General features: G+C 40.3%; 1 protein-coding gene and 1 long non-coding RNA gene across 11 annotated transcripts in view; one reads left to right on the forward strand and one right to left on the reverse strand.

The window, feature by feature from the left end:
• USP54 (ubiquitin specific peptidase 54) overlaps positions 1-4,938 on the forward strand; it is a 96,231-nt gene extending 91,293 nt beyond the window's left edge. For 7 of the 9 annotated variants that reach the window (XM_027649383.1, XM_027649388.1, XM_027649387.1 and 4 more), the window contains 4 exons: positions 86-204; positions 972-1,112; positions 2,590-2,776; positions 3,486-4,938. In XM_027649383.1, coding sequence (XP_027505184.1) covers positions 86-204; positions 972-1,112; positions 2,590-2,776; positions 3,486-4,144 — 1,106 coding nt within the window. In that variant the 3' untranslated portion in view covers positions 4,145-4,938. The remainder of the gene's footprint in view (positions 1-85; positions 205-971; positions 1,113-2,589; positions 2,777-3,485) is intronic. The other 2 variants (XR_003528656.1, XM_027649390.1) reach the window with 2 other exon arrangements.
• A 4,968-nt stretch (positions 4,939-9,906) lies between these two features.
• Positions 9,907-14,853, reverse strand: LOC113950070. Of its 2 annotated transcripts, none has more exons than XR_003528658.1 (3): positions 14,444-14,853; positions 11,861-12,017; positions 9,907-11,742 (listed from the first exon to the last, which is right to left on the reverse strand). It is a non-coding gene; the product is annotated as an uncharacterized LOC113950070 (long non-coding RNA). The 2 variants fall into 2 exon arrangements; XR_003528657.1 differs by lacking the exon at positions 14,444-14,853 and adding an exon at positions 13,811-14,191.
• Between the last annotated feature and the right edge of the window lie 261 nt (positions 14,854-15,114).

The following is a 15,114-nucleotide window of genomic DNA, read 5'->3' on the forward strand; positions in this document are numbered from 1 at the left end:
TGCTGGTGTCAGACCTAAGATAGTCAGAAATGTGTCTTAACCTGCAGTCAGGCATTGAATTTAACCATAGTGTTTTCCTTCCCAGTCTCAGTGAACCTGAATGTGAGGAAGCTGCCTGCTACAGCTGGCATGGGGCTCTCGAAAACCCCGACAGCAGAGATCGAGCGCAGTCTGTGTGGATCCACTGTCTCTTCTGTTTCCAAGGTGACATATTCTTACTTAAGATATGCTAGAGGGGGAAGGGCTTGGCCTGTTCAAGAAAGAATTTATAGTAGAAGAAGTGAAATACGTTAACATTCTTTTTCTTCTTTTTTGGGGGGGAGAAACTATTTAAGTAACTGGCAGTTACATATCAGTGCCTGTATATGAAGACGTGAAAGTATTTTCAAGGGGAAATGGCATTTCCTGTAATATTTCCATACTCAATAGCAGGAGTTTAAATGGTCTTCCTTTTACAGGACAAAGGAAAAGAAAAAGGGAATAAACATTTCCCTTGCTAGCATAAGATTAACGAGCTTCCAGCGCTCATCAAATAATCCTAGATTTATTTTTTTTTGTTGTGAGATGACTGTAGTACTTTATCATAAGATATCTCTCAGCTGCAGCCATGATTATCTCTCCAGGGGCAGTGCCTTGTAGCAGCAGTCAGTCCTTTAGGTAGATTCATTACAGTAGAGACATTTTGTCCTGGCTGTAGATACTTATAAAAGAGTGAATCTCAGGCAAGTCAATCAGTATATAATTATTAACAGAAGAAAGATTAAGGAGTAATATTTTTATTCACCAGATCCAAACAGACCCATTTATCTTAAGTTTCTAAGGTAGTACCTGAAGGAAGGATTTAAAAAAAAAAAAAAGTCATGGAATATCATTGAAGTATATTGTTAGATTTCTATCATCTCTTCCCTAAATTATTATACAAAATTGATATTATGGAGAGCCTTTTCTGAAATGTGTGATATTGTCTGCAGGTCACATATACCCGAGAACATAGCAGGGAATCAGAAGAAGAGGAAATATACAGTGCAGAGAATTTCCGTCGCATTGCTCGCAGTCTCAGTGGGACAGTTATCTCAAACAGAGAAGAGACCTTGGTCTCTTCTCACAGTTTTGTAAGTAGAATGATGTGCATCTTTCCAAAGAGCCATCATCTGTGTATAAAATTGGTGTTTTCTCTGTCTGCATTTAGTAGTTAACTAACAAGACAGCAGACAGTGGATAATAAGCTGCTATGAAAGCATGTATTTTTTGTTTTGTCTTTGGAAGAAGAATAAACTTTTCTTTAAGTAACAAAGCCATCTTCTTCAGGTGTCATTGTAGAGTAGTAGCTGCTGCAGCTGGTAGCTAACATTACTTGTCAGTATACAAAAATACCCAGTATAAACTTTTTTTCAGTTGACTTATTTTCAAGAAAGCTTCTCATATACCTATAATTTAAAAACCTTAATAATTTAAATAGCCTTGTGAAAGTTTCTGCTCTCTTATGGGTATATTCAGCAAGTAGCATTTTTAGAGAGTAAAAGTAAGCTCTAAAGGGGAGACAATTCAAGACTTGGTACATAAAATGCAGACATACAGGAAGTAACTAAAAATAAGGAGATTGATTTTTCCTTTGTCCTCTCTGTTAAGTAGTCTTAGATGCAAGTTAAAACTGTCAGTGAGGAAAACAATAATAGAGTGTTTAGCAACATAGCCAGATATGATGTGACATTTTGACTTGGACTGAATTTTTTACAAACTGTATTTAAGATTTATTTATTTTTATTAACTGTATTAATAAGTGTAGAAGAGTCTCAGTTGCCAAATCAGTTATTTAAATGGGTTGGTGCAATTGCACCTTTCTGCTGTGTACCATAAACTAAGAACACGTCAGCTTCTGAGTGTTTGCTCCTCAGTGTGCTTTAGTTAAGGGCTTTAACACATACCTGGAGGTGCTGGCAGAAGCAGTTACAAATCCATGGTGTCCAATACCCACCCTCTCTGCTGGAGGTTTTTATTCCCACAACACAGGCAGCCAATGGGATGGCTGTCTGTTACTACTCTTCAAGTTAACACTGGGCTCAAGTCTGTCCTGGTTTGTTATTCAGCCATCCCTGCTTTTTGGGGCAGGTACCTCCTAACAGAGTGAAACAGCACAGCACAGGTAAATACTTCAGCTACAACAGGTAAATCTGTTTACAGTCTGGAATCAGAGCTTTCAGGAAAGCCTATTAGAAAACAGGAAGGAAGGATCAGCAATATTCTTATTTCATGGCTTGTATAGCTTGCCAGTTCCAATGCTGACTGGCCTGCCGTTGTTTTGGGGATTCAGTTTGTGAATCAAACCTCCAGGAATGGTTTGTGTTTGTTTTGGCTTTTTCTCTTTGGTTCCAGTCAAATGATCCTAAGTAGCCCACCACTGCAGTAAGAGCCTTACTGGATTGATGCAGTTTTTATTTGTCTGTCCTTTTCACACACAGATGCATGTTTTTGTTCTGGTGACTCATCCCTTTCTTCCTTGGATCAACACCGTCTTTGCTTGATTCAACCCAACTCTGTGTTTACTCATCATTTTATGTTCTGTTCTTCTCCTTTCTCATTTTATAAAAGGAAGCACCAAATACGAGGAAAATGCCAGTGGACACCAGCCACCGTTCTTCCAGCTCCACTTCCCTTCCTTTCCCCCATGATCCTCCTGTATTTCCCTTTGATCCCCAGCACAACCCAAACCAGGTGCAACACCCACCCTATGATGTACTGATGCCCAGCATGGTGGGCAAGGCACGTAAACTGTCAGGTAATCACAGGACTTTTCATCCTTCTTCATGATCAGAAATTTTGCTGAAATACAGCTCCTCAGTTCTTGTCTTTCATAATGGAGTTTCACCATCTGCATAATTCCTCCAGAGATCTGGGAGGACAAATCACGTGTCTTCTCTCCCCTTTGGAGTTTTTCTGTGGTTCTGTGCTAAATGTACATAACCAAACCCAGTAATCTTTATGGAAACATCATGATGACCTTATAAAAAATCGTATTAATATTTTTGTGAAGTATTTTCTCTACTGTAAAAGTAGCAGTAAGACCCACCACCTTCTTACCATGTGTGACAGTACTTCCACGAGCTACTCATTCCTGCAAATCACACATGTAGTTGTACCAGTAGAAATAACTAATTCCTGCATGAGAATTATTTTCCCTGTAACAGCATCAAAACCAGTTTGATCTACCAGCCTTGAAATGTTTCTTTGGGTCCTCCATGATGACACAAGGGGCTAGTAAAGAAATCTGAAGTCTGTGACAACAGCTGCGGTAGGATAAGGAGGAAATGCAGTGAGGAAAATGAATGGTAGAAAGGGTGCAGCTACCTTTTATTCAGAATTGCATGTCAACCAGTAACTGGATATATTGGTCATTTTGTTGTTCTTCTGTCACCTGCTGGCAGCTGCTGAAAATTCTGAGAGGATGAAATAAAAAATATAACTAAGCAAATTTTTTTTTTCTTCAGGAGATCAGAAGAACATCATCCAGAAACTTTTGGTTGTGCCTGACAGGAGTGAAGCTTTCCAAGGTGAAGACAACCCAGGTGTGGCACTGAGCTATGGGAGTCTCCCTTGTGCACCCAAAAGCACCCTTTCCCAGGGGCAAAAGCCTCTTGCTAATCTGCATTTAGGAGCTGGAGCATCAAGTGTCTCTGGCCATTGGCTGAACACAGGTTACCCTGCCAGGCAAACAGCCACGTTACCAGATAAACGAACAACACTCTGGGGAAAACATGCTGGCCAGCCAGGCAAGAATTTACAGGAAGGCTTCCTCCAGCAGCCTTCACAACATCAAATGCATGAATCTTACACCATGGGTTGCAGGCTACCAGCCAGCACAGACTACAGCACTTTAAGAATACCACGTGAGCCTTCTTGGGATCCCGGTGCCTCCCAAGGTTGCCCTGTGCCCCCTTCTTGTGTTAAGGCCCCGGGTCCAAGGAGAGTTGATATGCCTCCAGAAGAAGACTGGCGGCAGAACAGCTACACCCCTCAGCCTGGCAGAAGGCGAATGCTGCCTATGCATGTGATGGATGGGACTTTTTCTTCTGCTTCAGAGGCACACAGAAATATGCTGGCTCGAGCAGCAGCAGCTACTGGCACCATGCAGAATAATGGCTGGTGAGATCCTGTCCGCTCCATGTGCCCTAATAACCTGCTTTGGGAGTGGATTGTAGCTGTTGCCAGAGCATGGATTGCGTGGAGACAGGAAACTCTTTCAGTCAGTATCTGTGCCAGTTTTGTCTTAAAATGTAGCTATACAATCTGTGGAAACTAATTGCACTGTATTTTGTTTCTGACACTACTGAACTGCTGTCTGGATGGGGAATCTTAGCTATTCTAGTCCTGGCCTGTCCTAGCAAACAAGTGCTATAGGAATGGTGAGCTTCAGGGGCATTGGTTTACGGGTAAGTTCAGAAATGCGCGCATGCTTTGAAGGAAGACGGCAACTAACAAAAGGACATTTTTAAGGACTCTTTTTCATGAAATGTAGCTTTGGTAAATTCTTCACATAAAACCCCCAATCCTTTTGTTTTCTTCTCCTTCATCTTCTCCTGTTCCTTCCTGAGGAAAAAAAACTGACCCACCTTCCAGGTTCCAGTAAATCTGTACTTGGCAGGTGGCAGTTAGTAAAGCACAGTTAGTAAAGCAAACCCACTTTTCAGTGTGCTGAGATCTCGTGCAGAGATCACAGGTGTAGTTGCTGCAGAGGAAGTGGCAGGGAGACATTCATCAGTAAACCCCGATTTTCCCCACTTCCTTAAGGCAAACTAACAATGCTTCGAGCAGAAAAGACTGTTAATGCTGCACGCTTAATTACACCAATGTAAACACAGAATAAGTTTAACTATTTTAGTGTCAAACATACTTGCTTTTGTAAGTATTTTTCAAATAAATCTATGAAAATAGTTCTATTTACCTGTCTGTGTATGAACTTTCTTTGCTGTTTAGCTTTACTCACCAGTTGGCCTGAAACTTTTGCTTTATTTTCTTACATGTGAACAAACATGAGTCAATTGTTTATTCTAGTTCATTAACAAAATTTATGTAATACAGACTTAGATTGGAAGACATGCCTAATTTTGACTCTTGACTTGATGTTTCATTACTGCTCAGCACTTAAATTTTCCCTCATAATGGACAGTAGTTAACAGTGTCCTTTGAAAAGTATTTTGAGACCTCTTGTTTGAGGGAAAACTACAGCATCTATGCCAGATGGTAGTGTATGCAGATACACAGAAAAATCATTAGAAATTATTAGTGTAGTGAGAAGTGTCATTTTAATCACACTTGTGCCCCTGTTCCTGCAAACGCTTTCAGGTGTGTTGGTTACGAGGTGTTTAAAAGCGTGGAGGGTTCTGTTGATGCTCCTCCTGGGACACGCCTCTGTCGGGAGCGGGGCTGGAGCCCGCGGCAGGGGCTGCCCTGCCCTCTAGTGCTCGGCGCGCCTCCTGCGCTACCTCACCTGAGGGACTCCGCGCTCGTTTCATGCTTTGCACTTCAGGGCTTGATGGAATTTCATCAGTGTAATTTCTCAGTTTCTTGTTTCTAAAGAGTTGCTGTTGTATCTGTTACTGTCGCAATCTCGTGTAACTACATCGTGTGAAATTGCGTTTTACCTTTGGGATTATATTGCACACTTCTTTGTACTTAACTGCCCCTCTAGCAGTGGTTACCAGGACAAAGCACTCTGTTCTTCCACCCCTCCATTCCTAAAAAGCTCTCATGACTTTTGACTTTTTCACATGATGGTTTTGCCAATTAAATAATATGAAACTTTACTGATTTTTTTAAAATATAAACAATTGGAGTATTATTTACTTGAAACAACTATTTGATTGAGGTTTTTCAACAGATCCAGAATTGTTAGTCTCACACCATAGCCAGCTGCTAAATTTCTAGCCATAGAAATTATGGCTTTAGGAAGCGACTGGAGTGAAGGGTTGATGTTTAGACAGAAGCATTCCTGTTGCCATTTTTTCTCTCTCTCACTGGTAGAAGGATACTATTGGAGCAAAGGAAATCTGGGCAGAAGCAGCCTCTGTTTGTTTTCAGCTTTTTGATACCTTCAGCAGTTGGTGAAAGGTGCCATAGCCCCAGGATGCAAATGAGGACATGGATAAGTATTTGATGCTTTGTTTGACTACAGCTCTAAAAAATTCAGGTTGCCGAGTGAGACTTAAGTAGTCTTGATGATCAAAAAGAATAAGCTGCCAAAATAAAGTAAAAAGTCACCTCTTCAAGAATCAATATAGAATATGAAACTTTTGCAAATAAAGACAATATGCATGCTTAGATTGATTTATTATATCCTAGTGACCGGGAAGGAGAGGAAGTGTCCTTCCGTAAAGCTCTGCAGAATAATTCTGAATTGATACAACTCAGTAGTGGCATCCAAGTTGGCTTTTTAAGGCCTTATTCCATTAATATAGTTCTAGCTACTGTGTTTCAAAACTGTTTTGTCAATGTCCTGTGTATATCAATCACTGTGACGTGAACCAGAGGCCTGAAAAGGAAAAGCGGGGTCCATACGGAGAATGTGTTAGTACATCTGAAGAGAAACAAACTGAGGTACATTCAACAATAAATTTAACATGGGAGAAAATGTGAGACTGGAAAAATACTTCATCTTCAGTTTGTGCCTGCAAATCTTAGTGAGGTCAGTAAGTTAATATTTACTTGGTAATTCACTTGACTAACTGCTAACTTGCAAGTCTTTTCAGTGATATTTATAGGTTATTTAAACCCTAGAAAAATCAATTATGTAGTAGTTTAATATCTCCTTAAAGTTTCCTGTTGGAAGGGTGAGGAGGGAGTTTCCACAAGGAATTCAGCAGCTATTTAGAAGTCTTAAGAGTTTGTAAGCTTTAATGCAATATAACCTTTTCTTTGTAAAATGCCTGTCACTGGCTGCAGAGCATGTTACTAGATGGAATTAAGTGAAAAGAACACAGTACACACTGAAATTTACCTTTTGCAAATAATTTAATTTCAGTTCTCCTAAAAATAAAATTCATATTCCCTGCTTATATGATCTCTCATTGTGTTTGTAATATGCATTTAGACCTGACTCTAGGGGGCAAAAAAGAGGAATAATAAAATGAAGAGTAACTTGGTGTCCTAGGAGTAGCAAATTCATGTAAATATGATCCTTCTGTGTATGGAAAAGGAACTACCTAGTGCAGTTCCTTCTCTTGAAGGCAACTGAGTTTGTACATGGTGTTTGTGGAAATCAGGTTCAGACCTGCTGAGCAGCAGATGTGGTCAAATGGAGTGTGTGCTGGAGTGTGCAGCAAAATGTACCCTGCTTTAGGGAAGTGAAGTGCAAGGGAAGTGCTTGATCCTTTCTTAACAAAGGCTAGTGCACCCATGTTAAAGTGTGGGCAATTTGGAAAGAGGGAACTGTCTTACTGATATTTTCTATGATTTTTCTATGAGATTGGCTTACCAGTGATGGTTGGGTAGCACACAGAAAGTACAGGCAGGATTCCAGAATACTGGCAGTCATGCAGATTTTGCTTCTAATGTCATTTGGGGAGACGGACAAGGGCAGGTGTGTAGGGAGAAGAGAAGAAGGAAAGCAAAAGACAAGAGGGTGGATTGGAATAGGGAGGAACAGATGGGTAGGTGAAGAAGGCAGAATGAAAGGAAATGTGTGCATTACGTATCTCCACTCAAATGTGTCTGTCCTTCCAAGGAACACTCAGTAACTGGTCTAAATTTTCTTTCCTTTTCTCAGTGGATAAATACTTGTGCAGAGAAGATCCTTGCAGTCTGCTGCTGAAGCTCTTAAGAAGGGAGGATTGACTGATGGAGAGAGAAGACAATGTTCTTTATAGCAGTCTTTAGTTATGTTCATGCCATGTGAAATGCAGAAGCACTTACATACCTCTGCTATGTGTATAAATAGACATTGGACAAACAGTGTAGGTTAAGTTAGTGTTTGTGCCAGCCTGGGCAAAGAAAAATGTGCTTGGGTTTTACAAACACCTCGCTGAAGTTAGATGTATGCTGGAGTCTCATTACCCTACTGTGTTGTCTCCTGTTTAGCACTATGGGTGGTAAAAAGCAAAAGTAGGATGTTTTTATCCATCTATGCCTGCTGCCTCTAGCATTTTATCACTGCACAGTTCAGAACCTTTTCAAGTCTAGTTAGATATCTGTAATGCTTCTTTTAAACTACTTCTTCACCATTACTATCATTGATGGAATTACCTTTAATGTTTCAGAAAATGTTTTAGAAAAAGCATGTTAGTCAATTATGGTTTTAATTCTCTTGCACTACTTCTGGAATCATTTTATATCTGCATCGTTCTTCTAGTTCATAGAAGAAACTTTTTCATCCTTTAAAACCAAAACAGTATAACTTGGAAATGTTTTTAAGATTGATATTTGATTAATGTAAAAGTACCAGCTAAGCCCAGCTATACAGTCACTTCAGAACCCTGAGTATTTTTGCTGGCGTATTTGTGGAAGCAGATGCAAATGGATGAGTTCAGCTGAAGAAACATAAACTTCCTTATTGGCATCAGTAGAATTGTTTTAATGTTCATTCTTGAGTGAGTAAGTACTGAATATACTCGTGACTAAGAAGATCAAGTATCTGTTTGTAAACTAACTTACAGTAGGTTTGCTGAAGAAGGATTATGTTAAGTTTTGGCTGGCCCAGGCCCAGATGATTCATCAGTGAACCACAGGCTTCAGAAGCTTTGTGTGTGTATATATCACTAATCAAAATAATTTTAAATATGAATACATGAGAGAAATGAGTACAATAAAGCTGAACTTTGATAATAAATCTAAAATAATTTCATATTGCTAAATTTTAGCTTCTTTACTACTTGGGCACAGTGATTTTGATGGCATTCTAGGGTTATCTGTCATTCCAGGCTTTTACTCAAAATTTATACCAGTTCATTATGTGACTGTCAATTGAGGGAGCTCCAAGCATAGAACTCTTGTTGATTACAAAAAAAATTTCAAAATCAAACTATTCAAGATTGTCTTAAGTTGCTGAAAGCACATTAAAGCATGAGCATGTTTACCATGCACTATATATGTGAAGAGTAAACAGTAGCTGAACAAAATTGACTTACTTAGATTTACAAATTTTGACTTACTAATCTTGAATTACTTGGCTGGAATGCTGCACAAAAGTGTAATTTAACTAATGAATGTATATTTTTACTTCACTCATCTGATAAGGTGTAGGTTGTGAGGGAGATAAATATGACTATAACCTACCATCACAGCTTCTGTACTATTTAAAAAAATCTCTGGGTTCTATTTGCTATGGAACTACATGTTTTGTTACCTGAAAATCAATTGCTTTCAAATTCCTGTAGGTCCAATACAGCATACTATGGCTTTTTGTAAAGGTTCAGACTGACGTTTTTGAAGCTATAAAATATGTCAATCAAATGCAAGTGAACATTATACGACAGTTAAGTCAGCTACAAGATTTTAAAGTTGGGTATTTTTAAGTACATTTAAGAAGAAACAACTAATTGTTCATGACACAATGTATTAATTGTTCCTAATAGAATTAAATAATGCATACATTTCTATTTTTTTGTATTTCAGTTAGTTTCTCCAGATGGATTAAAAAAATCTCAGTTGATATTAAACAACCATTTCAGTACTCTAGACTGGTTTTGGAAACTGCCCTTAGAGGCTTCAAAGAAGCTATTTAATATAGCAGATATAACAGGTATTTGACCCCTTACTCAAGAAGGAGAGGAAGGTATGGGTGACTGATTTTTCACAGTAAATTACTGATTTGAACACAAGGATGTAATTTATGTGAAGAGCTACCTACTGCAGACCAGAAAATAAAATTGTAATGTCTTCTCATGGTGGGCAGGGGTGGGGGGGAAAGCCCATGTCTCTCCAGTGGTTTTATAATTTTCTATTTGCATATAAATATGTCGTGGAAAAGCTTTTAAATGTTTATGTGGGGTTATTTTGGGATATCCTTTTCTGCATTCCTTCTTCGTGACCTCAGATTTGCCCAGTTATGAGGGTCATTTTTTGTTCAACCCTTTTTTCCACCCTATCCAGTCCCAATGTAACAGTTAATTCTTACTAATACTTAATGGTGTTCTGTCTCAGGAGCTTGAGAAAAGGGTGCAGAGGGGTAAGCTGAATGCACAGTTGTGCTTTGGCCACGCAGTAACAATGGCCAGATGTGTTTGTGACAAAAGAGTGCATGTACTTTTCAGCAACTGAGTCATCATATATCTGCCTTTTATTGGTTTGTTCCACTCACATTTTCCTTTAAAACTGATTAATGGGATTTCTCCGATCTCTAGGACATCATGTTCATGGATCAACATAGAATCATCAAAGTTAATTAAAAAAAAAAAGTATCACACTGGTTTATATCATAGTTCCTATTACAGAGCACTAAGGTGGTTGGGTTTTTTTTATAAGGTCCTATACACAGACCTGCTTACCTTGAATACTTTGTCAGTTAAGTCTCTTGGTTGTGGAGGCACTGAGGAAATGAGAGAACACAAAGGAGGCCAGCAAAAAGCAGAGTGAACTCAATTTTTAGAGTGAGTAGAGGTGATTATTAATACTCTATTAATATCTTCAAGGTAGTAAGATAAATGAAGAGAGGGAATTGCTTGGTCTCAGATGGTAGGAGAAAGAGCAATCGCCTAAGGCTAAGGAAGGAAAAGTTTGAACTAGATAATAAGAGCGGGGGAAGGAATGCTTTAAGCAGAGAAAGTGAGTGATGTTTTGAGGAACCTAAAGAAGAGTTTGAGGTACTATCACTCCAGAGGTGTGAGATTTAAAATAGTGTGGCCACCTGATGTGGCTGATCGGGTTTGGTATGTAAAAATCACCTAAAATTCTGGAGTCAGGTTGGATTGCTTTAACCTGTTTTTCACAGTTGTGATATGATGCAAGTAATGACTGTGGCCTTGACTAGCTTTTCTAACATAGCCTGTGCTTCCTCAGCCTGTTCAGAGAGTTTATTGGGGAAGGCGGGAAGGGAGTGTGACAGGATAGACTGTAGTAGTGAAGTAGCTAGTCATTTATACCAGCAACTATCTGATAATTTGGTTTTTGTTCTTCTCTTTTTAAGTCCGTGCAGCTTCTTGGTACTGGATGACATTGGCAGTTGGAGTATTGCAGTGATAATGATTTCGTGATGCTGGAGAAAATGACTTAAGACCATGGTTTCAACCTTTTTGAAAGATGCCTTCATATAATAAGATTTGCCATAAAACAATTACTTGGGAAGCAGGGAAGTCTTATGTCCTCTTCAAAGAAAGCTTTCAAGTATTCTTATTGAAACTCAGTACAGCAACATGTCAAAGTGTATTTAAAATAAAACGTCCCTTGTTCTGAAGCAGTCTCACAGTTTGTGCCAATCACCATACCATTTCTGGCAATTCAGAAAGAACAGTTTCAAACAGTCACTAGTGAGAGTCAATGAAATGGAACAACTTTAAAGTTTTGTCTTCATCTTATTCTCTCCTGCTTATAGCACGTCTTCCCCTCTCAGACCTGGTTTATCTCTGCAAGATTTGCTCTGTGCATCTTTCTCTTGGGATCTGGAATATATCTCTCTCTCCTGTGATTCAATTTCCTTCTTAGGTTTTCAAAAAGTTCTTGTTGGGTAATTAGATGATTCTGGGACATTGCATTGTGCCAGTTTTTAAGGTATGTCGCTGTTAGAGTCAGAAGAGACTGTTCTGATCATCCGCCTTCCTGCGAGAGATGGTTACAGAATTTCACACATCCATTTTTATGTCTAACTTCTGCCTCAACTTCAATAAACAGCACTTGTCTGAGACAACAATTTACTAAAATATATTTGCTTCTGTACCTTACAGGCCTCAGTCAGGGGAGGTGTCAGAAAAGTCTAGGTTTTCACATAGCACCTTTTCATTTAAACAGCTTTTGCATGCAGCTTCAGCGGGTACTTCTTCGAGATGGAGCAGAAGGAAGTCAAGGATCATCTGCATCCCAAATGGCTCCATTCCCTATGGTACAGAAGAAGATGGATTGGCTTGATTATCCTGTGTGCTTCTCCTGCTAAATTGTTTCTCCATTATGAAAGCAGTTATTTGGAAAGCAGTCGAGTGCTAGCAGCTAGGTAATGGTTTGGAGTGTTCAGTCAGAACAGGAATGAATTAGCTATTTTTCTTTATCTTTTTTTTTTTTTAATTCAGTGTTAAAATATGTGGAATGGAATGGCCACTTGGTGGCAAAGCTGAACAGGAAGTAAAATGTGACTCAGCTTTTCAGAATTGCTTCTATTTGTCTGGCATTTGTGGGAAACAGGATTAGAAAGGCACACTGACTTCTACCTGCAAGGTCATGTTTGTTTGTAATTGTGTTCCTAATTTTCTATAATCATGCTACTTGTGGTGCTGGTGGAAATTATTTGATTACTTGAACACAAGATGTATCAAATCAATCATCTTTGCCTTCATAATGAGGTAAATTGGGGCAATGTCAATGCCCCTTCAGAGTCTCTAGCAGATTTAGAGACAATACTACATGAAAAAGCTTCAATGACAAGGTAAAGGGCTTAGGGGGAAAGGGAACTACAGATCCCTGCCTAATGAAGATTTTCATGATGTCCTAATGACAGCGGGACATGCTCTGTATTTTAATGAGGCAAGATAGAATATGTCAGGAAAATGACTATAAAGCAGCAAGGTAGCTGTGCTAGCTAACTTCTCTTTCTAGCTGTTGTTACAAAAAAAAAAAAAAGTCAGATCATTATTTTTAATGTTTTAAGGAGGTGTGGTTTGTAGGGAGCATAACACCATTTTTTCTATCAACCTAATGTATTGGGGGGGGAGGAATTGTGAACCCAGCAAGATCTGATCTATGTGAGTGTTTTCTTCAGGTAATGCCTGGATATAACTGGAAGTGTTTCAGCATGCAGGGCACTGGGTATGCTGCCTAGAGGCTGATAATGTCTCCTTCTGGCACTGCATCATAAGAAAATAATAATTTGCTATGGTTTTTCATCAACCAGAATTCTGACTGCATCAACCCCTTTTACTTCACACCTCAGGGGACGTGGCTACAGGCTCCTGAGGGAAGTGAGCAGCTGAAATAAGTAAGGCATTTCTCTTGCAACTGCACTTCAGGTGAGGTTAAGAGGAGATTCCTGACAACACTCAGCAAGGTCTCAGGCTCCCTGTGTGTTTGGAACTGTATGGATAAATGAATTTCTTTATAACATGAGAATCTCTTCGCTGTTTCATGCTGTCAGACATTCAAACTGCATTTATTACTGAGCTTCTCTTGATTTTAAATAAGAGACTGAATTTATTACCCGTGCTTCTTGTTCCAGCAGATCTACTTTAATCTAATGCTAAAGTCAATAGGAGGAACATTTACTTCCCTTCCTGTCCGTACTCTCATTCCATACTCTGAGTAATTAAATCCAAAATAGCCATCTAGGATTTCTTCCATGATGCTCTAATGTATCCCAGCTTTCTTTTTATGTGCATGCATGTATTTTACTTGTGGATGTAGAATTAGTAGAATTTTGTTTTTTCAAAACTTTGGAGTCTCACAAGTGTCATTAATAAATACCCCAAGGGTTTGTAATTCTTATTCCCTTAAAATTTCCAGTTACATCTTTGAATGTCTTTACAGTGATGTTTCATTCAGCGTTTCTTGTTGGACTGTCTTCGCTATTGAATAAAAAAAGCAAGGTCAACCCAAGCTCTTGTGTAACACATCAGTTTATCAATTTCAGTCTCTTTTTGCTTGAGCCAAAGAGCTTTTCATGCTTAACGTGGCAGGTCCTCACCTCAGGTGTCATCCTTTTTCCTTGGACCTAAATGGGAAAAGAACCAAGACCTTGCTGGAAACTGTTACCTTTGAGTGGCTTTTCTTTCTTAAATTTCTGATTTATTGTATAGAATAGATTGCACAGGTCAGTACAAATAATGCATAAGAGCTGTAGGGATAGCTGAAATGCAAAGCAGCAACTCTTCAGATATAGTGCATTTGATTAAATATGGTTATATGTACATGTTTAGATGTTTGCTAGATCTGGCTAGATGTGTTGGAAGATATTTAAGTGATGCACAATTTGAACATTTTTGGTGTGTTTTTTTTTGTTTGTTTGTTTGTTGGGGCTTTTTGGCTGATTATTGTTTTGTTTATTTGCTTTGGGACTTTTGTTTGTTGGGTGATTTTTTTTTTTTTTTTTGGTTGCTTGGTTTTTTAACCCAGCCAATTTCTGTGGTCTCAACTACACTGCCAGTCCTACAACCTGCACTGGTACAACTGGGGATAGACTAAATCAGAGGAGACAGGGTGAGGTTAACTGCTGCTACAAAGGACAGCAGGAACTAGTTACCTTTTTTTTCATCAGCAAAGTTAAGACAGAGTAGTCATAATAACCAGATTTGCTTAGATCTAGTACAGTTGTACCAACTTTTCTGCCAAGGCAAAGTTCTGTCTTATACACTGTATGTGGCTGGACCTGTTGCACCAACTTTGCAGGGTTTGTGTGTGACATAAGGGCTGTGATCTGCACTTGCCAGGACCAGGCTCTGGTGCTGAGCCTCTGCCCCGCTGTCTGCCCGGGCGGCTCTGAGGGGGATCGGGGATCAGGGGGCAGCTCCTGCTCTCAATGCTTGTTCAGCTTCAAGGGTGGAGCTGAGTTTGGCTGAACTATCTGGTGCTGGGAGCTTGCTGCAAGCCGTGCTCAGGTTCCTCCGGGGTGGGGTGGGGGGGGAATTTCTATTTTCTCCTCCCTGTCCTGTCCTCGGCCAGCCCTGCACCGACAGGTGAGGCCGTGGGGCCCCTTCCAGCCGCGCTGTGGGCGAGAGGCGCCCGCTGAGGGCAGGGAGCCCCCTCCGTCTGTGGTCGTGCCCGGGGGACGCCGAGGGCTTCGCCACCTCACAAAATGGCTCTCCCGGCCCTGCCGCCCCCGGCCCCCGGGGCGGCCCCGCGGAGCTCTCCATGGTGGCCGCCGGCCCTCTCCCGGCGGTGCGGGGTCGCTGGGGGCCGGGCCGCCCGCCGCACCGCCCTCTCAGCCCCGGCCCGCCGCCCGCCCGTGCCGGGGCGGGGGCGCTCCGGACGCCTCACCCGCCTCCTCGGGCC

Source organism: Corapipo altera, unplaced genomic scaffold (assembly GCF_003945725.1).
Source record: "Corapipo altera isolate COAL_440 unplaced genomic scaffold, ASM394572v1 53, whole genome shotgun sequence".
NCBI classification, from domain to species: domain Eukaryota; kingdom Metazoa; phylum Chordata; class Aves; order Passeriformes; family Pipridae; genus Corapipo; species Corapipo altera.